The sequence below is a fragment of the Carassius gibelio genome, chromosome A2, assembly GCF_023724105.1.
Source record: "Carassius gibelio isolate Cgi1373 ecotype wild population from Czech Republic chromosome A2, carGib1.2-hapl.c, whole genome shotgun sequence".
Taxonomy (NCBI): Eukaryota; Metazoa; Chordata; class Actinopteri; order Cypriniformes; family Cyprinidae; genus Carassius; species Carassius gibelio.
In genome coordinates this window covers 30,020,092-30,047,591 of record NC_068372.1, presented here as the reverse complement: position 1 = coordinate 30,047,591, position 27,500 = coordinate 30,020,092, and the positions used below count along the sequence as shown (strand labels likewise).

General features: G+C 30.3%; 1 protein-coding gene and 1 long non-coding RNA gene across 2 annotated transcripts in view; one reads left to right on the top strand and one right to left on the bottom strand.

Moving 5' to 3' along the window:
- Window positions 1-27,500, top strand: part of LOC127938376 (neurocan core protein-like) — a 61,702-nt gene that overhangs the window by 26,527 nt on the left and 7,675 nt on the right. Inside the window, exons 3-10 of the mRNA XM_052534960.1 lie at window positions 451-825; window positions 4,625-4,799; window positions 5,052-5,179; window positions 6,444-6,725; window positions 11,709-12,116; window positions 18,217-18,708; window positions 23,143-23,247; window positions 25,650-25,763. Of these exons, the coding sequence (XP_052390920.1) occupies window positions 451-825; window positions 4,625-4,799; window positions 5,052-5,179; window positions 6,444-6,725; window positions 11,709-12,116; window positions 18,217-18,708; window positions 23,143-23,247; window positions 25,650-25,763 (2,079 nt within the window). The remainder of the gene's footprint in view (window positions 1-450; window positions 826-4,624; window positions 4,800-5,051; window positions 5,180-6,443; window positions 6,726-11,708; window positions 12,117-18,216; window positions 18,709-23,142; window positions 23,248-25,649; window positions 25,764-27,500) is intronic.
- On the bottom strand, window positions 8,837-9,987 carry LOC127938382 (uncharacterized). Its single transcript, XR_008148699.1, has 3 exons — window positions 9,953-9,987; window positions 9,224-9,477; window positions 8,837-9,028 (listed from the first exon to the last, which is right to left on the bottom strand). It is a non-coding gene; the product is annotated as an uncharacterized LOC127938382 (long non-coding RNA).

The following is a 27,500-nucleotide window of genomic DNA, read 5'->3' as shown; positions in this document are numbered from 1 at the left end:
AATTAATATAGACATACAGTATTTTAAAATATTTACAAATATATTTAATATTTTTAATATTTAGATATATTTCATGTATATATATGAAACAGAAAATATACATGACTAATATACCATGGGAATAGATGCAATATTTATTATAAAATATGATAATAAATTCTAATGAGTTTTTAAACAAATGATGAGGATATAATAAAATATAAATGGTATTTTCGTGTTTGCTGTTTTTGTTTTACTGCCTTTTATTTATACTCATGTAAATAAAGATTGTTACACAAATTCAGTAGAAACATATTACATACAGTACTTAGAATCACATTTTTTTTTTATGATACTAAAATATCACTGATCTTCCAATATTGTTTTATTGTGCTCTTGTAAGTAATTATACACCATGAGTATTTACCAGAAATAATTTAAACATTTAACCTGCTTCTGTTTCTCTGTCAGCTGTGACTCGAGCCGAATCTCTGGTGACGGTCCGGAGAGTGACCCATCCTCCGCTGCGGCGACCTTTAGCCGAATCCGCCCTCCTCCCGTGTGTGTTCACCCTTCCGTCCGTCCTGGTCCCGGGACACGGCCCGTTCATCCACTGGACCCACGGCTCCGGAGCGCAGGAGAGGACGGTGCTCTCGGCTCGGGACGGGGTGGTCAGGGTGCACCAGGCGTACATGGGTCGGGTCAGTCTGCCCGGATGCTCTGCTGACCCTCTCAACGCGTCTCTGGCGCTTTCCCAGCTCCGCTCCAATGATTCCGGCACTTTCCGATGCATCCTCGCCCTCGGGGAACATTATGAGCAGGATACGGTCAACCTGGAGGTCACAGGTGAGATCCACACGAACTGGGCTGAGTTTCCCGAAAGCTTCGTAAACCTAAGAAGTTCGTAAAACGATCGTACGACTGATCTTAAGTAGCACTTGAAAATCATCGTAGCTCTACGAGTGATCTGGAGAAATCGTTAAACCATAAGTGCATCGTAAGAAGACAGATGTATGCGGCCACCTGCAGGACAATCAGAAGATTACACCTTCAACTTTATTCAAATGCAATGTGATTATAATATAAGGATTCGAACGTGCTTTATTGTACACTTTATGACTCGTTTTCTTTCTTTATTTTTATTTTTTTATAATTTATAAATGAAAGAATAACAAAATAAAATAGAAAAAAAAAATACAAATTTAAATTAAATAAATGAACAACAACAACAACAAAAGAAGAAGTAATGAAGGAAATGCTTCAAAGACTGGGGGAAAAAATTATGTCAGAGACTTTGCCGAAGTGCATATTAGTATATTATATATTATTATGTAAAGTATTATACTGTAAACTATAATATCGTATTGTATTATAGTTATTATATCCAAGTATCATATCATCAATAAACGATCGTTTACTACAATTATGAGGTGACATTTCAGCACTTGACGAACGGACAGCGACTCATGAGTAACACTTGAAACATTGCTTTACGTTCATTGTTGGGAAACGCACGTGAAACAACAACGAACGATCGTAAAATTACTCGTAGAAAACGCTCTTAAGCGCTAAGATCAATCGTTATCGGGAAACCCGGCCCTCGACTGTTTTAATGTTCAACTATTGTACTTTTCCTGAACTGTTTCAGAGATATTTTATAGCATCACACATGGGGATATGGTACTTGAAACGGTGTTAACTAAAACTATTAGAAATATTTTTCAGTAATTGAAATTAAGCTGATATTAAAATGAAATGGGTGAGAAACTTTAAAGTAAACATTTGTAAGAAAAAGTTTAAGATGAAGTACGAAAGAAAAGAAGAAAAATCTATACAGAAGTATTTTTAGAAATCTTTAAAAAAAAAAAAAAATTACAAAAGCTAAAAACTAAAATGAAAACAGAAAATATAAAATAAAAGCTAATGCAAAATTTTAATAAATACTAGTATATACATAATACATAAAAAATGTAAACGAGCTAGAAATTAAGAATTTGTATTAATCATTATTAATTAATTTTATATTAAATATGATTTAACATAAAGATGCGGTTGGTGTAGTATTCCTAGGCTTAATACATATTTTATAGACAGATTTTAGTATAAAATAGGATTGTTGACTGAAATAAAGCTGAAATAAACAAAAAAATAAATATTAGAGGAAAAAATTTCTGAGATTTCTGAGGAAATTTGAAATTGAATAAAATAAGTTTAAGCTGTCAAAGTACTAAAATTAATACAGTAACACTAAAATAAGAAATAATTAAACAAAGCTTTAAGTAATAGAAATGTCAAAAGAATATTCAATTACTAAAACCATCTAAAATGAAAACTGAAAGAAAAAATGCTTATTTAAAATATTTACAAATTCTGTAATAGTATTTAAATAATACTTAATTGTAAACAAAAGCTGGAAATTAAGAGTTTGAATTTATAATATAATTAATAATGCAGTGTTATTGTAATTATTATGGATTTTTCATGTATATTTTATAGCAGTTCACAGATTTTGTTGAATACACATTTTGTTAATTGAAATAATTCTGAAATAAACAAAAATATAAATATTAGATGAAAATTTTTAAACTGAAACTAAAATTTGAAATGTTGCATTGGCAACAAAAATAAGTTTGAAGTTACAAAATTAAATACAATTACAAAAAAGAAATAAATAAAACTGTTGAATCTAAATCTAAATAAATACAAATAGAAAAACTTGAACAGCACATAACAAAATTATTAAAACTTGACCTAAAATTTAAATTAAAAGTGAAAATATAAAAATAAAAGCTAGTTCAAAATATTGATTAATAATATAATTAGTATATAAATAATACTAAAGTAGCACTGCCTCGACATTTATCAAAAATATCTACAAATTAGCAGTTTTAGTTTATAATTAAATTAAAATTGTAATTGTATTTTAAGAAATCTTATATAATAAAAATTATTATTGATATTAATATATAATATTTTGGTGTTTTTAAAATCATTTTATAATATTTATAAAATATTATGATAGTGTAATATTTTATTTATACAGCCCTTTTCACAGTTGACATCGTTTTATATCAGCTTTACAAAAAACATCACCGCAGTAATAATGTTCTCTGTAAGGTCCTAATTTAGCACTTTAATTAAGAAAAAATTACAGCTTAATATATTTGTCCATAAACCCCCAGTGATTAAGTTAAAATCATTATCAAATCAAAGTGGTTTTAGAGTAACATGACCACATCCGAAGCCTGAACAGCAGTTTTCAGATAAACATTGAGGAAAAACTGTGGCTCGTTAGTCTGCTGTGAATTAATTACCCTTTCATTAACTTCATTCAGACTGTCAATATCATATTCATTTAAGCTTTTTCCCTCTTTCCTCGACTAACTTTAGCTCAGCTTTATTTTCATTTTCATCCGAGGCTCTCATTAACTGCTTAATTGGCCGTAACTCTTTGATTAGAGCGGTGAGATTGATTACCTGTGAATGAGGAAAACAGGTGACGCCTAATGAGAGAAATTACGCTAAACCACAGATAAATCATCTCAAATGTGCTGTAAAAGACTGTTAATATTCAGGAGTATTAGTGATTTCATTTGAGCTGAATAAACACGCTCAGTTTGCAACGTCGATGCTGTTATTGAACTGATCTGAATCAACATTAAATTGAATTTAACTGAATAATGACACTTGATGATTTAATATTAGATTATTGCACTTTTCATGCACTCTTTCTTACAGCATTACACACATTTCAAGATAAATTATGGTCTTTGAAACTGTTGTTATTGTAAAGTAAAACGCTTAAGAATTGTGTCTGGCAACAAAGCTGAAATAAAACAAATTATTAATATTCGATAAACATCTCGATAAATGTCTAGGAAAATTAGAAATGACAATAAAAATGACAAAAGCACATAATAAAATTGCAAAAACTTTAACTAAAATGTATATGAAAACTGAAAATATAAAAATAAAGCTAATTCAAAATATTAATGAATGCTGTGATAGTATTTAAATGATACTGAATAAAGCTGCATTAAAAAGCTAAAAAATATGAGTTTTTATTTAATATTGTTTCTGAATGGGATAGTTTCACTAACTAGTTTCATTATTGATTTAATAAAAAAAAAAACACTTATTTTCCTGTTTATTAATGTGAAGCTGAAATAACCATAATAATACTTTTTATTAATATTATATATTAATATTATTTATATTTTATTAATACATTTTGTAATTAGTCTAAACAGATTAAAACTATTTTTTTTATACAAAGTGATGGATGAATCAAGTTTTTATTGTAACCCGAACTTAGTTTTTAGAGTGAATTAAATTAATTTTTTTATAATAATAATAATAATAATAAATTATAAAAAATAGTAATATTAATAATACTTTAAAATAAAAATAATAATATTTTAAAATAATACTTTTATTTATAAATAAATAAATTGATATTGTTTGTGTGATAGCTGAAATTATGGCCAATAATATAAATCTAAATTATTCTGAGCACTTCTTAAGGAGAAAAAAAGTTAATGAAATAATTAAAGCTAATTAAAGAAAGGTTAATATTGTGCGGTGCTCCTCTGTGTCTGTGCAGAGAAACTGTGCTCAGGTTGTTTTTCTGGTGTTAATGTTTCAGGTGTGGTGTTTCACTACCGTTCTCCCGCGGCCCGTTACTCGCTGTCGTTCGCTGAGGCCATCCGCGCGTGTGAGGAGAGTTCGGCAGAGGTCGCGACCCCTGAGCAGCTGTGGGCGGGGTTTCACTCCAGTATGAACAGCTGTGCGGCCGGATGGCTCAGAGACCAGAGCGTCAGGTGTTTCTCAGATCTTCAGTCTTCAGTGTTTCGGCTCACAAGCATCGCTCCTCAAATCTCATGCATTCCTACAGTTCGTTTAATAATGTGTTATAGAATGCTAAAACAAATTCTGCTTGTTGAGGGATGAGTCAAACTTAATTGTAACACAGAACACAACACACAGCTTTATTTAGATATGGATATCAGGATCTGGCCAGTTCCCACAGTGCAGATGTTTCGTCAGATTTCACACCCATTGTCTCTCCGCAGGTATCCTGTACAGAGACCCGAGCTCGGATGCTTTGGACACGCAGAGTTTTCTCAAGGGGTGAGGAATTATGGGAAACGGGACCCTCTGGAATTGTTTGACGTTTACTGTTTTGCCAGTGACATGCAAGGTAAGCATCCGGAAAACACGGAACATCAAATGTTTGAAACAATAATGAACTATTATATTAATAATAGACGTAATTTTCTTCTTGATTGTGGTTGGAAATTTAATTTAATTTAAATTTAAATTTAAATTTAAATTTAAATTTAAATTTAAATTTAAATTTAAATTTAAATTTAAATTTTATTTTATTTTATTTTATTTTATTTTATTTTATTTAATGTTTTCAGGGTTACCAGTGATTTTTCTCTAAATAAATAAATAATTAACAGCAACAACAATAGTAATAATAATAATTATTATTATTTGTTATATTAATTGTATATTATGTTTTTATTATTTACTAAATAAATACATAATAAATAATATACTATTAATCAGGCTATGTACTTCATAAATTTCAGTTTAAAAATAATTTATTGTATAATATTAATACATAATAAAGTTGTAAAATAAAAATAATAATTGTATTTACTTGTTTATTTGATTGATAATTTACAGAACAATTTCAATATTCAATGATTGATTTTTCATAAAAAGTATATATTAGTATTGTTTCTTCCAGGATTACAGCTGATGTTTCAATAAATTAATAAAATATTAATATTACTATGGCTTGTTACATTAATTGTATATAATGTTTTGACGTTATGCATTCAGTATGAATTATTTATTAAATAAATGCATAAACTAAATAATACACTATTATGTATACTATGTATCTAAATACATTTATATGTAAAATAGTGTAATTTATAATATTAATACATAATATGCAGTTAAAGTAGTAAAATAATAATAATAATATTTTTTATTTGATTAAATACAGAAAAATTCTCTGAAAGCAATTAGTAGTGATTAAAATTTTCATTAAAAGTATCATATTTAGTAGATTAGTAGTTAACAAAACTTATTTTTTTTAAATAAACTATTATATTTTTACATTAATTTTCACATTTTTAATTAAAAATTACTTTTTTAATTTTTTTAAATAAACTATTATAGTAACACCAAAAAAATGCATCATGAGCTGTTAGTCACAACATATGAATAATGCATAACTGTAAAAAAAAAATGCATTTTGAATCATTTACCAAACTCCTCATGCTGTAAGTTATGGATGAGATGCTTTCGCATGTACAGTAACAGAAATAAAGTTTTTGATGATACTGTTTTATGCATGATGTTGTTCTGTAACATTAATTATAAACTCCCCACACATATGTACTTGTAGTGTTGTGCTCTTAATTCTCCGTCCTGTGGTTCTGCAGGGGAAGTGTTTCCTGTCTCTGTTCCTGAGCGACTGACTCACGATGAAGCCTCGAATCGCTGTGTGTCTCTGGGAGGCCGTCTGGCGACCGTGGGTCAGCTCTATCTGTCCTGGAGGTCAGGGCTGGACCACTGTGAGCCGGCCTGGGTGTCTGACGGGAGCGTGAGGTTCTCCGTCAGCTCGCTGCGCTCCGACTGTCCCGCTGGAGAACCAGGCGTCCGAACCGTTCCACCGACAGAACTGAACAACGGGAGCATGCGCTTCGATGCTTTCTGCTATCGAGGTATGCATCGCCGTGTCACACAGTCATGCATTACACAAACCATCGTTACACTCTAAAAACTGCTGGGTTGAAAACAACCCAATTTGGGTTATTTTGACAACCCAGCGCTGGGTCAAAAAGGGACGAACCCAGCGCTGGGTTGTTTTAACCCAACCAGTTGGGTTATCATATTTAACCCAGCCTGCTGGGTTGCCTTTTTTATGGTTTAAAATGACTATATTGCAGGGTTTCAAAAACCAGAGCAGGTGTTTTTTTATCACTGTATTTCAGAAGGAAAACTACTGTATTTAGAAAATGTTCGATATCATTTCGAATGTGCTTGATAAGGCAGCGTTTGTGCAGCCGTTACCGGAGAAACCTACCTCTCCCGCTCTTAGCGCCTCCTGCTGGCAGAAAATAAACTCGCAGAGTGCAGCCATGTGGGGAAACAATGCATTTCTACGTTAAAATTAACCCAAATTGAGCTAGGCATTAAACCTACAAATGTTGTTCATTTTAAATATCACTTTTACACACAAATAATAATTACCAAAAGGAAAATATTTATTAAAAACAAGAGAAAAGTCAAAAAGTAACATGTTAGAAGAAATGCAGAAAAGGATGGCATTAACAGCTACAGAATTCATAAAGCATTGAACATTTGATGAATATAACTTAAGATCAAATTGGACTTTGTTCAATTGTATATATTGTATAAAAATATACGAAAACACAAACAATAAATTTACAATTAGTTAGGTTTTTTTTCCAACTATTCTGGCATGACAGTACACAAATAAATCACAACATTAACTTTGATATTATAACATTTAACAGACGCATGTGTGTGTGTGTGTGTGTGTGTGTGTGTGTGTGTGAAAGAATGTGAGCAGGTGTATGAATGACAGAGTGTAAACTCTTCTACTAAACAACACAGAAAAAGCATTTAACTTTTTTTTTTTTTTAACAAATTACACACTTACAGTTTGTTTCATAGTCCATGAATACAGATCATGCATCACGGTCAATTTTCATGATCTCTTTAGCATAACTGATGTAATCATGAAGAAACCCCATCAGCACAGCATGTAACATCTTCTACATCATCCAGGGCAGTGTCCTCCTTTAAAACCACCGCTGTTTAGGGGAAAGAAGATTCTCCTCTCTGACCAGGATTCATCCCAGTCACCGCCTGCTCTTCATCAGTGGCCTAAGAGAAACACATTTAAAAAAATTAAACATTTAATTAAACTATCCATTTTCAGGTAGAGGTGTATTCACATCCGTAAGGATAGGTAAATAATCGGTTTTAAAGTTTCAACACTTTGTGTGGTTGTTTAATGTCTGTCTATCACAGCTCTCATGAAGTCTATAATGGCAGCACTAGTGTGAGGACAGGTGATATTGTTTGAAAAAATATTGCTTTCAGAAAGCTTCTTTACTGAAACATTAAAACAGACATGACATTCACATACCTCACAAATGTTCATGTACATGGAGGGCTGCTCTTCAAACCGTTAGTTCACCAAATAATTAAAATGGTCATAATTTACTCTCCCCATGTTTTTCCAGACTCCGCTCATTTTTTGGAAAGCATATAAATATATTTAATATTCTCTTTTTGTGTCCTCCATTGCTGGTCTGGGAGACCAGTATTTTATTTTGAACATACATGTTTGCTATCATATAATTTAAGATGTATTCATATATAAATATCAGAATTTACTTCTACAATAACTCTATATTTATGAAGCTTGAAAATACTGATTATCTAAACTATAAATGGATTAACAAATATTATGAGAAAACTAAAAATATATTAATTTATGTTGTAAAGACAGACAAAAGTCTTATAGGTTTGGAATGACTTGAGGGCAAGTAAATGATTTTTTGTGTGAACTTTACCTCTAAGAGCGAAGACCAAGAATAATGACTCTCCAAATCAGACAAGACAAATCCAAACTTGGTTTGAGTTCTGCAATAAAAAACACAGACATCAATGGTCTTAATGAAAGGAGCACGTAATCACACTGTTGTTGCATCAAAATGTGAAGTAAACCAGCAGGAGACAACAGAAAAATTTATTTTCTAAAAATAACTTGCATAAAATCTCAAGGGAATGATGATCTCCCATGTCTCTTGCTTTTAACATCTACAAAAACAAATATTATTTTACTCTTAGTAAAACACAACAACAACTGATAACATGAAATTATGAAGTTTACTTGCCTTAAACGATCTTTCCCTCTCTTCAGAAGAAGCTGAGAAAACCACCTCCTCACACAAGCAGACTTGTGTGTCCCTAACTCCAGTTAGTTTGAGTTCTGCAAAGTGGGACATCAATGGTTTCAATAAAATATTAACATATACATACATATATATATATACACACATACAGACATATATATATATATATATATAAAATCACACTGTTTTTGCATCAAAATGTGAAGTTAACAGGCAGGACACAACATAAACATTAATTTTCTAAAAAAAAAAGTAATAATAACTTAACTTACATCAGTCTCAAAAGAATGAAGTTATCTTGTCTCTGGATTGCAACATCTAAAAAAACACACACATTATTTTAGTCTTAGTAAAAATAAAGATAACTTGATGTTATTCTGAAGTTTACTCTCCTTAAACCGTCTGTCCCTCTCTTCAGAAGAACACATCCTCCTCATCCTCACACAGGTCTGTGACTCCTCACACAAACAGCTTCTGTGTCTTTAACTCTCAGCGCGAGGACAATGAAGACAGGAGCTAAACAAGTCTGAAATATTACATGTAAAACATACTTTTAACAGTTACCACTTCAACAGCCTCAAAATAATTATGCTAGTCTTTACTACACAATGCCGTTTCCTTTAGGAGACAAACATACATTCAGTTTAACCGCAAAAAAAAAGACAAATTCACATGAGCGTAACCATGACCATAACCGTCTGTTAACGCCTAAAAAATTCCAGATAATGTAAAATCTTATGTAAATATGACAAAATACATTCACAGACGTTATATTAAAAGTACATCCTCCGTTCAGTACCGTTACATGAGGCAGTTAAGACCTCCGTGTCTGAGGCGAAAACCGCGTCCGTTTTTTTTTTTTAAATATATATATATATATATATATATATATATATATATAACGTTAAGCTCCTTTGTTTCCGCCTTTCATAAAACCTTCCGCCTTTCATACAACCGGGTAAACAATAAAAGATAACTTTACATTTTGAATATTTACTTACCATAGTCTTTCACTCGCTTCTCGCTTCTATCACGATGAGAAAATGGCGGCTGCTCGCACTGTAGACGTACGATCTTGACGTGACGTGCGTGCTCTCCTTCACGTCCGCGTCCTCAACCCATCCCGCTGGGTTAAAAAATTTTTTTTTAAAACCTTATTTTCAACCCAAACTTGGGTTAAAACATCCCAAAGTCCTATCCAACGGCCTCAACCCAGCAGTTGGGTTGAAAAAACAACCCAGCGTTTTTTAGAGTGTATTTTAATTTAGTTTTTTTTATTTTTATCTAGACCATGCAATAGGATTTGATCAGGTTTAAGAGATGGTGTCAACCATAATTCCTTGCAACATGTTTTACTTGGTCATATTCTACCGGCTTGTAACATTTTAGTCCACTTACAATTTTGTCATCAACCTCCGGTTTTGCTACTGTACCTTTAAGAGTTCAGTATTTAAATGATCTTGCAAACATTGTTTTGATTGGCATTTAAATCTTCTGGTTTTAATATGACACTATGGTGACGGTTCAACTTGTAAGTGTAATGCGCTATTAATAAATAATAGTATTAATAATAGTAATAACGACAATAATAATAATGATTATTGTTATTATATGTGCATTAATATTATTTATTAAATAAGTATTTGTATATATACTGTATACTAAATAAAATCATAATTAATAATATAATTAAAATATAAAAATAATAATTATTATTTATTTATTTTTAAATCAGTAGTAACCCAGAAATCAAGTAAGTCTGAGGACTCTCATCTTTCTCAAAATTGTTATTATTAATTGTTTATTATTATTTTCATTAATTTAGTTTTCAGCTCAGTTTTCGGCTCTCTTTAGAAATAATGAGATGATTAAATGTTTCTTTAAATGATTTATTTACTAAATAAATAAATATTATAAAATCTATAATAAACAATATAATATAATTAATATTTTATAATGTAATTAAAACAACAATATTTTTTTATTTTTTTAAATTCATTTACATATTGTAAATTAGTCAAGAGTATTTTCCAACAGAAGTTTTTTTATTAAATAAATAAATAAATATATATATATATATATATATATATATATATATATACATATATATATATATATATATATATATATGTATGTTTATTCAGGCCCAATTTCACCCTCTAATAATTACATTTTTGTAATGTTTTGATTTATGTTTAAATTCTGATGATTTAAAATATTTTATATGACATTAAAATATTTAAAAATACATTAAATTGATCAAAAATTACACTAAATGCATATATTATCAAATAAATGATGTTCTTTTCAACTTTCCATTCATCTGTGAATCCTGAAAAATAAAATGTATCACAGTTTCCACACAAATATGAATCGGCACAACTGTTTTCAACATTTATAATAATCAGAAATGTTTCTTGAGCAGTAAATGATCATATTATTCTGATTTCTGAAGATCACGTGACACTGGAGTAATGATGCTGAAAATACAGCGGAGCATCACAGAAATAAATTACACTTTAACACAGATTCACACAGAAAACAGCTGTTTTAAATTCTAATAATATTTCACAATTTTTACTGTATTTTTGATCTCTCAATGAGCAAAAGAGACTCTTTCATGAACATTAAAACACTTCCCCAGCCCTAAACCTTTAAACACTGGTGTATGTTGATAAAATGTGTTGCTGAATGCAAGTGTCTCATATTTTGACAGTAAAATGATGTGAATCTAGCTCATATCTGACTGTATTGCAGACACACAGACTTCCGGCCAGACGGACCGGCCTGACCTTCGACCCTCTAACTGGACCGGACAGCTGGATCTGGACAAAGAGCCGTTGTTGACCTCTGAACCCGCCGAGCTCTCGGCCGAGTATCTGACGGTCCGTCTGCGCGCCGGAGACACGTCTCTGGACTGGAGCGGTCAGCTGGACTCGTTCCCAAACAGACCACAGGTGCTTCCTGATCTGAGTCCGGGCGGCTCGGCCCGAGAGGAAGAGGACGAGGATGAAGGTCTGTCCGGTCAGTCTGTGACTCCTCGAGGAAAGAGTTCCCTCACCAACATCGGCAGCTCGTTCTGGAAACCCTGGAGCTACTTGACAGGAAGTGAAGCCGAGGCCACGCCCCCGAGCCTGACTGACGACAGAACCACTTCCAGATCAGGTGAGTATGAAAGAAAGAAATGGATGCAACACAGCTATATTTTCTGACAAGAAAGATGCTTTTTAAGCGTTGCATGGCGATAAATTCAAGTTTCAAGTTTATTTTTATTTGTATAGCGCTTTTTACAAAATAAATCGTTACAAAGCAACTTTACAGAAAATTATGTTTCTACAATATTTAGTAGTAGCTAGTAGTTTTTGCACATTTGACAGGATTTTAGAAAAAATAAAAATAATAACAATAATAATATAAGACGTAGTCAGCTAGACGATGAACTATCAATATTATTAAGTTATTATATGATTCAGTCACACATTTAGCAATAATTGTTAGTTCTGTTTGTTGATTCAAGGTTAGCATCATCTGAGGTCCTCTGAGGGTCAGCATCATCTCTTCTCAGGTGTTCTGGATTCAGACTGGAGCTTGTTTAAATCCTAGTTACCACGGGATGTAAATCCCGTGGCGAAACATAGAAACAAAATACAGACATCATTAGCATAGCTGCTGATCCAACAAAGTAAAATTAGTTTAACCCAAGTTAATGAATAAAAATGCACCTTTGAACAGATGCAACTACACTAACAGTTAAAAAGATATATTATTCGAATGCTTGGTGAAAGAGATGTGTTTTTAATCTAGATTTAAACAAAGAGAGTGTGTCTGAACCCCGAACATTATCAGGAAGGCTATTCCAGAGTTTGGGAGCCAAATGAGAGAAAGCTCTACCTCCTTTAGTGGACTTTGCTATCCTAGGAACGACCAAAAGTCCAGTGTTTTGTGACCTTAGGGTGCGTGATGGGTTGTAGCGTGGTAGAAGGCTAGTTAGGTACGCTGGAGCTAAACCATTTAGGGCCTTATAGGTAAGTAATGATAATTTGTAACTGATACGGAACTTAATAGGTAGCCAGTGCAGAGACTGTAAAATTGGGGTAATATGATCATATTTTCTTGACCTGGTAAGGACTCTAGCTGCTGCATTTTGGACTACCTGTAGCTTGTTTATTGAAGAAGCAGGACAACCACCTAGAAGTGCATTACAATAGTCCAGTCTAGAGGTCATGAATGCATGAACTAGCTTTTCTGCATCAGAAACAGATAACATGTTTCGTAGCTTGGCAATGTTTCTAAGATGGAAGAATGCAGTTTTTGTAACATTGGAAATATGATTTTCAAAAGACAAATTGCTGTATAATATAACACCCAGATTTCTGACTGTAGAGGAAGTAACAGTACATCCGTCTAGTTGCAGATTGTAATCTACAAGATTCTGTGTAGTGTTTTTTGGTCCAATAATTAGTATCTCTGTCTTATCCGAATTTAATTGGAGAAAATTGTGTGTCATCCAATCTTTTACATTTTTAACACACTCTGTTAGCTTAGATAATTGGGAAGTTTCATCTGGTCTCGTTGAGATATATATCTGAGTATCATCAGCATAACAGTGGAAACTAATTCCGTATTTTTTAATAATATTACCAAGGGGCAACATGTATATTGAAAATAGAAGAGGACCTAGGACGGATCCTTGTGGCACTCCATATTTTACTGATGATAAATGAGATGACTCCCCATTTAAGTAAACAAAATGGTAGCGATCGGACAGGTAGGATCTAAACCATCTTAGAGCCTGCCCTTGAATACCTGTATAGTTTTGTAATCGATCTATGAGTATGTCATGATCTATGGTGTCGAACGCAGCACTAATAAATCAATATATATTATATTAATAATAAACTTCTGAGTAGTTTTAGATGTTCCACGCAAATTGTTAGACATAATCACAACAGTTGCACTATTTTAGTATTAATTTATGTTTTTGCAGTTAAACAGAGCTGGACAACAGTGTCTTTACTGATAAAAAAAATAAATTAAAATTAAAATGTTGCTAATTAAAATGTACAATAACTGACATAAAATACTAATTATACAGAAACAACTATGCAGACGTATAAAAAAAAAACTAACACAAAATAAAAATACTGAAACTTTAATATTTAAATAAAAAGAAAATATTAAATAAAATATTAATAAAAACTTTCATTGTATATATCTAAAACACAGTAAAAAAAACAATAATGCCGCAAAGTAAAATTATTTAGATTAAACTATACAGGTATATCATTTTTGACTTTAGCTAACTTAACTAATCAGTCATGTTTTTTATTATTATTATTAAAATATATAAAACAGAAAACATGGAATTTGGGAATAATAATAATAATAATAATAATAATAATAATAAACTGATGAAAATGTTTCTGTTAAACCTTTAAAACAATTAAATTTACCCATTCAAACAGAATCTAGAAAAAAAAATGTATAGGGCCCTAAATTTTTTTATACATTTATATACATATACATACAATTTTATACAGTTTATACATTATACAATGTCATAATGTTATATATACATATTTAGTTTTTTTATTATTGTTGTTAAATAGTATGTTTCTTGATTTCAATTTATTAGACATTTAGACATTTTTGAATTCAAAAATTGAACCATTAAAACCCGAATCTAGAAAAAAAAATTAAAAAATAAATAAATTGGGGGAAATTTTCATAGGACCCTTAAAATGTTATATTTGTTTACATTTTTTATAAATGGTTGTTAAAAAGTACAAGTTTCTTTATTTCTATTAATAATGCTTTTTGATTACTCAAATTTAATTTTAAACCTTTAAAGCAATAAATATTTCTATAGCAGTATAGTATTAACATTTTTAATTGTAAATTAGCTTTAGAAAAACTTAAATGAAAATTTGAAATGCTACTTTGGCAACTAACAAAAAATTTAACTCTGAAATAAAAGTAATGTTAACATTTGTATGTTTTCAGTTTTCATTTTAACTTTAGAATGTTTCAATCATTTTGTTCTGTACTTTTGTCATTATTATTTTTCTAGATTTTTTTTTTTTTTTTTTTTTTTTTTTTGCACATTTAATAAATTGTTAAATTGTAGTTTGATGATTGCACTTAATTAAAGTGTTAAGCGTGATTGAGCTGAGAGATGATCTGTCAGCATTAGTGGGGAATAAATCAAGCTCAGGTCTCAGTTTGGACTCTGTTTGTCGAGGAGGTAAAGTTGTCTTCTCTGTCCTAAACTGAACCTGGCAGCATTAATGTTTAACATCACATGGAAACTTAGGCCCGTCGTCTACATTATTCATTCATAACTGAGGGCTGAAAGCTTGAGACGGGAAGCCAGAAACCGGAAAAGTGCATCCACACGGTTCCCTCATGCACACTGCTGTAATGTATGCTTCAGTGCTTTGTTCTGCTGATATACCAGACTTACCAAAACAGACTAGCTCTCCCAATATCTGTGTGCTGTTTTATGATGGAAAACTCGTTTGTGAGGGTTCTTCTTCATTAGGATGCTGCCTCGGGACAGAAACAAGGACAGCAATGCAGCCGCGAGCATTTAACCTGGAGCCGTATTAGCAATCGCTTATTAGCTTGTGGCGATGCAAGACTGATTTTGTGCATTGTTGCATTGCAAAACATGTCAACACATATCATAACTGAATCAAATTTGGGTTTTTTTTGGGCTATTTATTTATTTATTTATTTATTATCTATCTCACAATTTTGAGTTTTATTTTCTTTGCAATTGTGAGACAAAAACAGCAACAATTCTCTTCTTTTTTTTTCTTTTTTTTCACCAAGGAATAAAAAATATTTTAGAAACTCAGAATTTCCATTTTCCATTTTTATTTATTTAGTTATTTATTAAGTTATTTTATTTCTCAATTTGGACTTTATTTCTCTGCAATCGTGAGAGAAAAACAGCAAAATTGAGAAAGTCAGAATCGTGAAATATACCTTAACATTTAAATTTCTTTCTTCTATTTTTATATTCCATAAATTAAGATAAAATATAAATATATTTCTGCCATGGAATAAAAAAAAGAAAAAATGTAATAGTGACTTTTTATTTCACAATTATGACCTTTTTTCACAAGTTTATCTCACGATGTCTGAGTTTTTGCTAAAAATTGCAAAGAAAATAATTACACATTGTGAGTCGCAATTTCCTTTTTATTTTTATGCTATTATAATATTAAAATTATTATTTTGAATAATAAAATAGCTTTTAATAACTTAAATTTATTGTTTATTTATTGTAGTTGTGAAGGCAATATTTTAAGTTAATTTAAAAGATAAAACCTAAGATAATAAATGGAGAAATAGCTTTTATTTTAATATTTTCAGTTTTCATTTTCATTTTAGTTTCAGTCATGTGTGTTATTTTATTAATTTTGGCTTTGTAACATATTTTTAAATTAGCTTTATTTTTATTTCAGTTTTAGTTTCAGTCATTTTGAATTGTAATTAATTGTTATATTTATTTTATTTAAGTTAGTTGGCAAGGCAACATTTCTAGGTTTTTTTAAGTTAATTTTTTTTATTTCATCTTAGCTTCAATAAATGAAAATTAAAAATCTAAATAATTGATTTCTTTCATAGAAATATACATTTTTAGTTTTCACTTTAATTTTTATTTCAATAATGTTGCCTTATGTTTTTGTCATTTACTTTTTTTTTTTTTTTGCTGAAAATGTAAAAAAAAAACTGTTTATAACCTGTTTATAAAAGCCATCTCTCAGTGCACTCCAGCCTTTCGTGGTGAAAATGGTGAATCTGATCACATCAAGACACATGCATTGAGGAATCATCCATGTCTGGAGCACAAACGGACATGAACAGACGGTTCAGATCACTAAATGAGCAATAGTCGTGATACTAGTGAATCCTGACCACTAACAGACCAAGTCTTAGACGAGAAGATAAAAACTGAATATGTAATGAGAGTCTGGAGAGAGAGACACTAAACAGATCGGAGGAATGAATCAGAACAGACAAATTAATAATCATTACTCTCATTTGGAAATGAGTCTTTGACTAAATCAGTCTCTGGAAGCGTGTTTTAGTCTCTACCTTGATAGAGTTGCGTGTTTGTTTAAGGCAAACATTCTTAGAAGGCAAAAATGACTAAAATTAAATAAAAATATATAGTTACATAAAAACAGTAAAAATAAAAAGACTCGAACCTTAATAAATAAAAATATTTATATATTTTTATACATATTTTATTACAATTGAGAGGCAATCTTTTTTAATGAATATTCATACTTTTAATAGTTTAACAGTAATGTCTGGAATACACTACATGGTATAAGTGTATTAAAGGCTATAGGCTACGCTATTTTTAAATAATTTATTAATAATTTTTATAATTTTATGTTTATGTTAATTTTAATTTATGTTTTGGAAATTTTATTATGTGCTTTTGTCATTTTCTTAAAAAATATTTATATTTAACTTTTATTTATTTTATTTCAATTTTAGTTGTAGTCATTTCTGTGCTTCTGTATATTTCTTAAACTTTTTTCAGTTCATTTTTATTTTTAAGTTTGAATCTTTTTTTATGTGCTTTTGTCAGTTTTTTATTATTATTATTATTATTATTATTAAAATATTTCTATTTATCTTTTTTTATATTAGTTTATTTTTCATTTTTCATCTTAATTAAAATTTTTAGTTTATTATTAATTTATTTTATTTAAATTTTAGTTTTAGTCATTTTTGTACTTCAACTTCAACTTATTTCCAGGTCATTCATTTAAATTAAATATTTTCTTTAATATTTATAACTTATTTATTTATTTTATTTCATTTTAAGATTTAGTCATTTCATTATACACTTGTCATTCTTTTATTTATTTTTTTCATATTTCTTTTTATTTAAACTTTTTAAATTATTTTTTTTTCCATTTCAATATTAGTTTTAGTTATTTTTGTACTTCAACTTAAATTGTTTCAGTTAACGAAAACTATTTATAATAGCTTTATTTTAAGTTAACAATATAGAAAACCGATAAAATATGTCTGATATTAATGGAATCTTATTTTAATATTATTGGAGTCTGGTATTATTAATAGGCTGTAATATTAAAGTATTTATTAAATTTCAATTTGACCTACTTTAGTCATTTTGTTATGTGTTTTAATTTTTTGTATTAGTTTTATTAGTTTACTTCTATTGAACTTTATTCTGGTGATCAGTAACGGCGCTGGCTTGTGTTTGTGTCTGTAGAGTGGAGCCTCTCGTGGCTGTCTGGTCCTTCAGCCGTCGCTGATAAAATAATCACCTCATTTCCATCCACGAGTTCAGTCGTAACGACGACAGTCTCATCAAACCCCACCAGAGACGGACCGGGCGACATTCAGACCAGTCGACCTGCTCCGGACGCTCCGGATTGGGTCGTGGTGACCGAAACACCCGAGCAGAAACCCAAAACCCCAGAACCCGAAGTCTCCGTCTCGACCGAGAACTACTCCCGAGAGAGTCGAGTCCCGGAGACGGAGGGCAGCTCATGGGGCGACACGTCCCCGTCTTCCCAAACGCCGCTGACGATCATCACCCAGAGCACGACGTCGTCTGCCACCGGAGACACTGAGACGACCCTCTCGACGTCTGCAGCCGAGTCTCAGACATCAAGCCTCGTCTCGACGGTTCCCATCAGCGTAGAGCAGGAGCTGAGCCTCACCGAGACCGACGGGAAGAACAGCTCCGCTGGAGAAGACGGTACGAGTTACTGCGTTCAGGACAACTAATGTAACTCATAGTTTTCATGCGCGCCACTAGGTGGCGTCTGTACTTCCCGGTCAGAGAGCACCTGTCCATCAAAAGCTCACTATCCAATCAGAGTAGATCACTGTTAACTCCGCCCCCACGAGAGGTTTGTGTCAAAACACCAAACGAAAAACTGCGAAACGTAAGCGAAATCTGTGGCAATGCATTCAGAATCCACGATTAGCGAAAACAAATCTTTGAAAAACATTAACAAAGAATGAAGAATATATTTGAAGAGCCTGTTAAATTTGTGCGACTTCTTTTGTAATGGCACATTTTTGATAGTTTCTGAAAAAGTTACGTTCAGTTTTATTTATTTTATTTATTTATTTATTTTTTTTAAAGTAAAAAAAAAAAAAAAAAAAAAAAAAGTTACGTTCAGTTTTATAAAGTTACGTTCATTTTTATTGAACCAAATGTAATTCCATACAGTAGGAGAATAAACGATATCAGATCGAGATTCTCTGCTTCATTTGAGAAAAACTACCATCAAAAACTCACTGAAACTCAAAGATGCAACCAAAATAAAAGTTTGGTTTAACTTGAAGAAATTATGACGGAAGTATATTACTATTGTATACCAAAATTAACTAAAAATTTTAAAGGAATATCGTCCATTTATATTCATCCATGTTTTAATGTTCAGGCAAAATTTCATTTTGTTTTCCTTAATAATGACTAAAACATCTACAAATTTAGTAAATTATTGCTAATTTATATTATATTATATTATATTATATTATATTATATTATATTATATTATATCATATCATATCATATCATATCATATTATATTATATTATATTATTATTATTTTATATTATATTATATTAATTATATTATGTTATATTATATATTAAAAAGGTAATAATGTAACAAAATCAAGTATTGAAATAACTAAGACTATAACTTAAATAAAAATTATCTCTCTATATTATATTATATTATATTATATTATATTATATTATATTATATTATATTATATTATATTATATTACATTATATATTAAAAAGGTAATAATGTAATAAAATCAAGTATTGAAATAACTAAGACTATAACTTAAATAAAAATTATCTCTCTATATTATATTATATTATATTATATTATATTATATTATATTATATTATATTATATTATATTATATTATATTATTTTATATTATATTATTTTATATTATATTACATTATATATTAAAAAGGTAATAATGTAATAAAATCAAGTATTAAAATAACTAAGACTATAACTTAAATAAAAATTCTCTCTCTCTCTGTCTCTCTCTCTCTCTCTCTCTCTCTCTCTATATATATATATATGTATAAATATATAAACAGTGAATGAAAAAGACAAAAACATCCACAAACTTATTACCTAATCTAACTAAAATTAAAAGGAAAACTGAAAATATATCAATAAAAATGAATAATTTTAAATGAATAAATAACACAGGTCTGAAGCTTACGATGTGTTACGATCAGTTTTATTTAGTGAGATCAACACAGTTACTTCATGAGTATAAATACTGTATTTGTCCAAGTGTGATCATTTAACAGGGTATTTGTAGAGATGATATGTTGTGATTTCAGCACACGGAGTGATAATTTGATGATGTGTAAACACTGAATTAAATCAGTCTGCCTGATGGGTAATTGTTTACTCTGCTGCTGACATGATTATCTTTTTCTCTCTCAACGTTGCATGTCGTTCTGTTAAAAATCACCTCGCAGGTTTGCAGTTGCCCTCTTAACCTCACAAAGCAATTATAGAGCGTCCTGTCACATATAGTTCTCTGTGTGTATCCCATCATGCCCTGCTGCTGTGACCTCACGGATGTGGCTCATTTGCATTTGTGAGAAAAACACCTAATGAAGCAATTAGGGCTGAAGCGATGGTTTTCTGCTGTAATGAAGAGAAACAGGCCTGGATGAGGGGGCGTGGCCTGCAGAGTGAGAGGATGATTGGCGGGTGCTCTCAGCACAGTTACCATGACAACAGAGGCTGAGTGCATCCAGGAGAAAAGTATTTATAAAGCTCATCAATGTAAGAGACAGAGAGTTGAGTTGAGTGGCTCTTAATTCACACAGAGTTTCACGTTCAGTGATGTAAACCACAGAAACAGTGAACCGAGCCCGGACCGTGATATTTGTAAATTGCATTATTGTAATATTTGGAGCTATTTATGATCAGTGTTTCTGCAGTGAAAATTCTGTCATCATTCCAAACCTGTGTGACTTACTTACTTCTGTGGAAAACAAAAGAGTTATTTTTATTTTATCTATTTTTTAATCAGTTTTAAAATGTACTTACAATCTAGTTATCTGTAAAATAGCATATAGGCATGTTCATGCATATAATGGCAAAAACACACACACACACATTGTACATTTTTCATTAAAAAAAAAAAAAATAAATAAAAAAAAAAAAAAAAAAATATATATATATATATATATATATATATATATATATATATATATTATAATAAATATATTAAAATATAATAAAATAAAAATTTATCGCAAAAACAAAAAGGGAATGTGAAAGCCTTTTTGCAATGTGATTTTCTAAAAAATAAATTATATATATATATATATATATATAGATGTTTTGATGGATATCTTATCTTCCATACAATGAAAATGATTGGTCACCAGAGGCTGTCAATCTCCAAAAATGACAAAAGGCACCATATAAATATCATAAAAATTTGTCCAAATGCTGTATTTCAATCTTTGAGACGACGTGCAGATTGAAATCTAACATTATTTACTCTAAATTCACATTTTTTTTCATCAGTTATTGTCGTTCTATGATAAAGAGCAACTTCGATCATCTAGCACAAACATCTCCCTTCGTGTTCCCTGGAGGAAATAAGGTTTGGGTCGGCACGAGTGTGAGGAAATCTTTAAAAAGTCTTTAAACGTATAGCACATACTGTATAAGAGCGTGATTCTGTGAACGGACAGGGTTTTTCTGCCAAATGTCTTCGATTCTCTCTCTCTGCCTGTATATATGTGTGTACTGTAAGGTGAGATTGTCAGGTCAGCGGTGAAACTCCTTCTATTAGAATGAACCCTTCTCTGAAACTCATTGCTGGAAACCTATTACAAGCCTCAGTGATCTCACACACACACACACACACACACACACACACAGAGCTGAGGTGTGTGTGTGAGGCATAACGAACAGAGACGCCAGAGAAAGCAGGATTAAATGATAGTGTTGTGTGTTGTTCAGACTGAATGTGCAGCTCAAGATCCGCCCACTTACATTGACTGACATGGAACCCGACCAATCACAGCTCGTCTTTCATGTGACATTCAGGAGTGACTCTAAGACTAACAGACCAGCGTGCAACACGACTGAAATAAAATAAAACTTTCCTCAATTCTTGGAAAATACAAGTGGAAAACATGAACAAATATTGTTTTCTCTTCGAATGAAGCTGAATTTTCTGACCCCATTGAAGACATATGCTCTTGTTTTAAGCATCATTTTGATCATTTGTTCAGAAAACAAGACTTAATATCTCATGTCATTTTGATTTAATTAATAAATCTAGATTGTTTTATGGATGTTTAGATATTTGCACTGGAAAACAAAACAAAAATACTGAAGAAGATATTTTTTCCAGTAAAAAAGCATATGCATGGTAACTTTTATATATATTTTATATATATATATTTGTATATATATGTATATTTTATGTTTTTATACATTACATTATTATTTACATTTTAATTTATTCAAATAAACATGATTTATATTTAATTACATTTTTATATAAATATATTTGTATATTATTTGTGAATTGTTATTACTAAATAAACTATATTAATATTATAGTATTTTTTTAAATCATGTATTTATAAAAAAATAATAGAATACTAATAAAAATGTATAATATAAAAATGTAAATACTAATATTTAATTTCATCATTTTCAAACATTAAACCATTAAGGTCTTATAGTTCTCTTTTTTGTTCATGCAGTGCATATATTTATTTGAATAATGCACTTTTGATTCATTGATTATGATCTCACTCCTAAACAATTATTGCATTTATATACTGTTATGTAGTGCATAAGTCGAGCATCACTGTTATTACTGCTGATATTAATGTTCAGATCTCCTTTCTGTCAATAACTAGCGAGTGTTTTAATGTAAGACTGATGATGTTTGGAAACTGGAGACTTATTTAGCATGTTTTTGTCCCCGAGCCTCGCTGACGTGTGTCTAAACTCTCATTAGGGCGTTCAGGACTCTTTCAGAGGGTCACATATGTCCGAGAGTGTGTGCCAGCTTAATAAACACAGACAGATTGTGATGGATCACCTCCAGAGCATCACTGACACCAGACGCTGTGTGTGTGTGTGTGTGTGTTTTGCAGCGGACGACAGATGCAGCTGTCTGCACGGAGGGACGTGTCTTCCTCACGGAGAGGGTTTCCGCTGCTTCTGTCCGCAGGGTTACGCAGGAGAGAGCTGTGAAATCGGTGAGCGAATCCAGAGTTTAAAGGAACAGTTCGCCCAAAAATAAAAATTGGCTGAAAATGTCCTCACCCTTAAGATCAGGATGAGTTTGTTTCTTCATCAGGTTTGTGGAAATGTAGCACTGCATCAGTGTGTCATCAATGGATGCTCTGCAGTGAATGGGTGCCATCAGAATGAGAGTCTGATAAAAACATCACAATAATCCACAGCACTCCAGGCCATCAGCTAACATCTGGAGAAGACAAAAGATTAAACAAATCCAGCATCTCTATAAAATGATTTAAAAGTCTTTCGCTCTGATCACTAATATCTGAAATTACATGAATCTAAACGTGTGCTCGGAATTAAATCAAAAGATGAATTCACCTTGAAACATGTCTAGAAAATGATTTTTTAAAGTCCTTATCCAGTCTGTTTGAAGAACTGAAAAGGCCATAAAAAAATCATGAAACTGTGCGTGCAAAAATACTCATATTTAAAAATCATACTCATGTCATAAAATCTGCATTTATAACTAGAAGAAAATACCTTTGGAGAAATAAACACACATGATCATCCAGTACATATAATTTTATTATTAATAGTATTTAATAATGTTTTGAATTAGCTTCTATTTTATATTTTCAGTTTAGTTTCAGTTTTAGTCATTTGATGTGCTTTTTTAGCTTTATTTTATTTAAATGTAAGTTTTAATTTATTATTTATTAATTATTAATTTATTAACTAGTAATAGTTATTTGTTAATTCATATATAAGCAATTATGTTATTATAAACATTTTTTATATTGTGCTTTATTTATTATTATTATTAGTAGTAGTATTAAGCAATTAAATATTATATATATAGATTCTCATATGTAATAAAGTACAGTGTTATTTTTGTATTAATAGTATTTATAAATGTTTTGAATTGGCTTTTATTTTAATATTTTTAGTTTCAGTTTTAGTAATTTTATGAGCTTTTTTAGCTTTATTTTATTTAAATTTTAGTTTGAATTTATTTAAATCTCAGTTTGAATTTAATATTTAGTAGTAGTTATTTGTTCATTCATAAATATGCAATTATATTATAATAAACTATTTTTTACCTTGTGCTTAATTTATTATTATTATTATTAATTATAAATATAAAGTAATAAAATAATTAATGCTTTTTTAGCTTTATTTTATTTAAATTTTAGTTTTAGAAATTTAAATACTTATTATAATAAAAAAAATTGTTTTTTATTTAAGTTATAATATTTTATGTACTGTACGGTGTGTATTTAATGATTCATCCAGATCTTTATGAGTGATCTTTCTTCTGTGAAAAACAAGGGAAACTCTTCAGAGGCTCATTGGTGAAACATCTGCATAATTTATGAGCTGATTTAAATATTCATGAAGAGCAGAAGCACCTTGCGAGTCTTTAAGAAACAGGATATGACATCAGTAGGTGCTCTTCCTTGTGTGTAAAATGGTCAAATGCGTTCATTTATTTGAATATGATATTTAGAGGTGGATGTTTTCAAAAATAATTTTATTATAAAAAGTTATGTACAAAAAACTTTTCTTTACATAAAACAATTGTATTTATTTTTGTGCTTAACTCTGTAATAATACATACACTCACATTGTGTATTTAATTTTTGTATTTTATATATTTTACTTAGTTTTAGTTATTTTTATTTTATGTTTATTATTTAATAATATTATAAATATTAATCAACAATATATGAATATTCACGTTATAAATTATTAATTGATTAATTAGTAATTTGTTAATTAATATCTTAATAAAAATAATTTATTTAATATTGTGCTTTATTTATTATTATGTATTTATCATTTCATCTTATTTTTATATTTTATGTTTCCACTTCAAAAGTTTTTGTTATTTTTTTTTTTTTTTGACATTTTGATTGGTTTTTAATGTCTATATAGTATTTATTAATTTGTATTTATTTTACTTAGTTTAATATTAGTTATTAATAAATGTTTAATTTATTAAATCATATGTATAAACAGAATTTGTTTATTATGATGTATTTATTATTAGATCTTATTTTTATATTAACCAAGTTATTAGTTTTTCTAAATGCAATCATTTTTATTAAATTCCTTTTAAGTTTTTTTTACTTTTGACTTTTTATCTGATATTTATATTTCATTATTTCAGCTTTATTTTATATATATATATAGTTTTACTTTACAATAACAACAAAATGGGTTTTTATGTGCATATACAAATGTATGCCGATGTCTGCTGAAGTCTGTGTTTCTACAGAGGAAAGGCCGTGTGATCCTAATGTGTATAATTTATTCCTGCTAAGGGAACTTTGGGAGAAACATCTGAGAGCAAGTGCTGAGTCTTGCTCTGGGACACAGAGAGACTCCTGAGTGATGCTTTCTAACTCTGTTTCAGATGTGGATGAGTGTCAGTCGAGCCCCTGTGAGAACGGCGGCACCTGTATCGATAAAGAGGACTCGTATGTGTGTCTCTGTTTGCCGAGTTACAGCGGAGACCGATGTGAGAGAGGTGAGACACCCGAGTCTGAACATTAGCTCAGAAACATCTGCAGACATCTGATGCTTTCCTGCAACCCGACTCAAATTGAAGCTTGCATTTGTTTGCCAAAGTCTATTTTATTTGCTAATAAAACTTGCTTCACTCTGCATTATTTGACTTAGTTATGCACCATTTTTAATTCTATGCAGATATGAATACATAATATATAAAAGTAGATTTGGCTGATAAAGGATGCATACAATGAACTATACAAAATTTCAGTAAAATAAAAAAGGAATTGAAGCTGTTTACTCTAATCCAAGCCTCTTAACTGCCATAAACATCACCACTTCTTTCACTTTATTACATTAAATTAATATATTGCATGCAAGATGCAAATCTATAAAATTCATGTATTGCATGTACAGTATGAAATGTCTTGCTTATGCATATTTACACTGTGCAAAAATAAGTCAAATTAATATATTGCATATGCATATTTTTGTATTGTGCATATGGCTCTTTAAAGGACATCCAGACTTAAAACTGACATGTAAGGTCTCTCTAAAATAATGCCTTAATGAACTCCATAGCTTGTTGTCAGGATATGCATGTAATAGTTTTGTGCAAAAATTGCATATTTGCATGTGCAAAATAGTCATATTAATATATTGAATATGCATATTTGTATCGTGCAAAAATCTGTTAAATTAATTTTTCATATGCAAATAAAATCTTCAAATATTCAAAGTTCACAATGTCTAAAACTTTGTCAAATTAATAATAATCTGCCAATGCAGTTTATAATATTAACTTGCATAAACTGCGTACGCATATTTGCATTGTGCATAAATCAGTCAAATTAATATATTGCAATGCAATGTGCACTAATAGCTTGCAAATATTGCATTTGTAGTATATTCACACTGTGCAAAAAAATCGGTGAAATTAATACATTGTCGTATGTAGTTATATCTTGCATACTGTATATTGTGTATGCATATTTGCACTGTGCAAAAATCTAATTAACATATTGCTTATGCAATATGCAACAATTTTAGAATATATTGCACATGCATATTTGAATATAACTTACATATACATATTTGCATCATGCAAAAATCTTTCAAATTAATATTAATATTAATTTGCATACAGTATGTCTAATTCGCATTGTGCAAAAATCTGTCAAATAAGTAAAATAGCAATGTGAATGGAGTCAGTTAGTAATATAAGCAAAGAAAACAAACATGGTATTCTGCCAGGTCTTTTCATTCCTCTCATTAGTGTTTTACAGCGTTTGAGGTGAGGTGTGCATACTTCATTATGTTGACCACACTCTCTCTCTCTTTGTAACACACTGTGGCACTCATCTCAGTGGTTTTGCAGACTGCTCAGACCTCCTCTGCATCCCATCGTGACAGCGACTCTAACGATGACGCATTACTGCTAATAATGCCGTTGGCTGATGGCACAGAACTGCACTTCACACAAGTGTGATGTCACAGCGCTGTATCACTGTGCATGCATTTAGAAGATGCTTCATGCTGCTGTAGAGATTTATATAGCATCTGTAGCTGATGGACATTCATTTCACAGTCTATTGCATGTTCGTGTTTAATCTGAGATGTTTCCAATAGAGCACAACAGTCTACTTTTTCACTCACTTTCTGAAAATGAATTTCTTAAAGGTTTCTTTTAACCAGTTCCAAGATGAATAGCATCCATTAATTTGTCTTTGCTGTTTTTAGTGTCTTTGTTTATGTA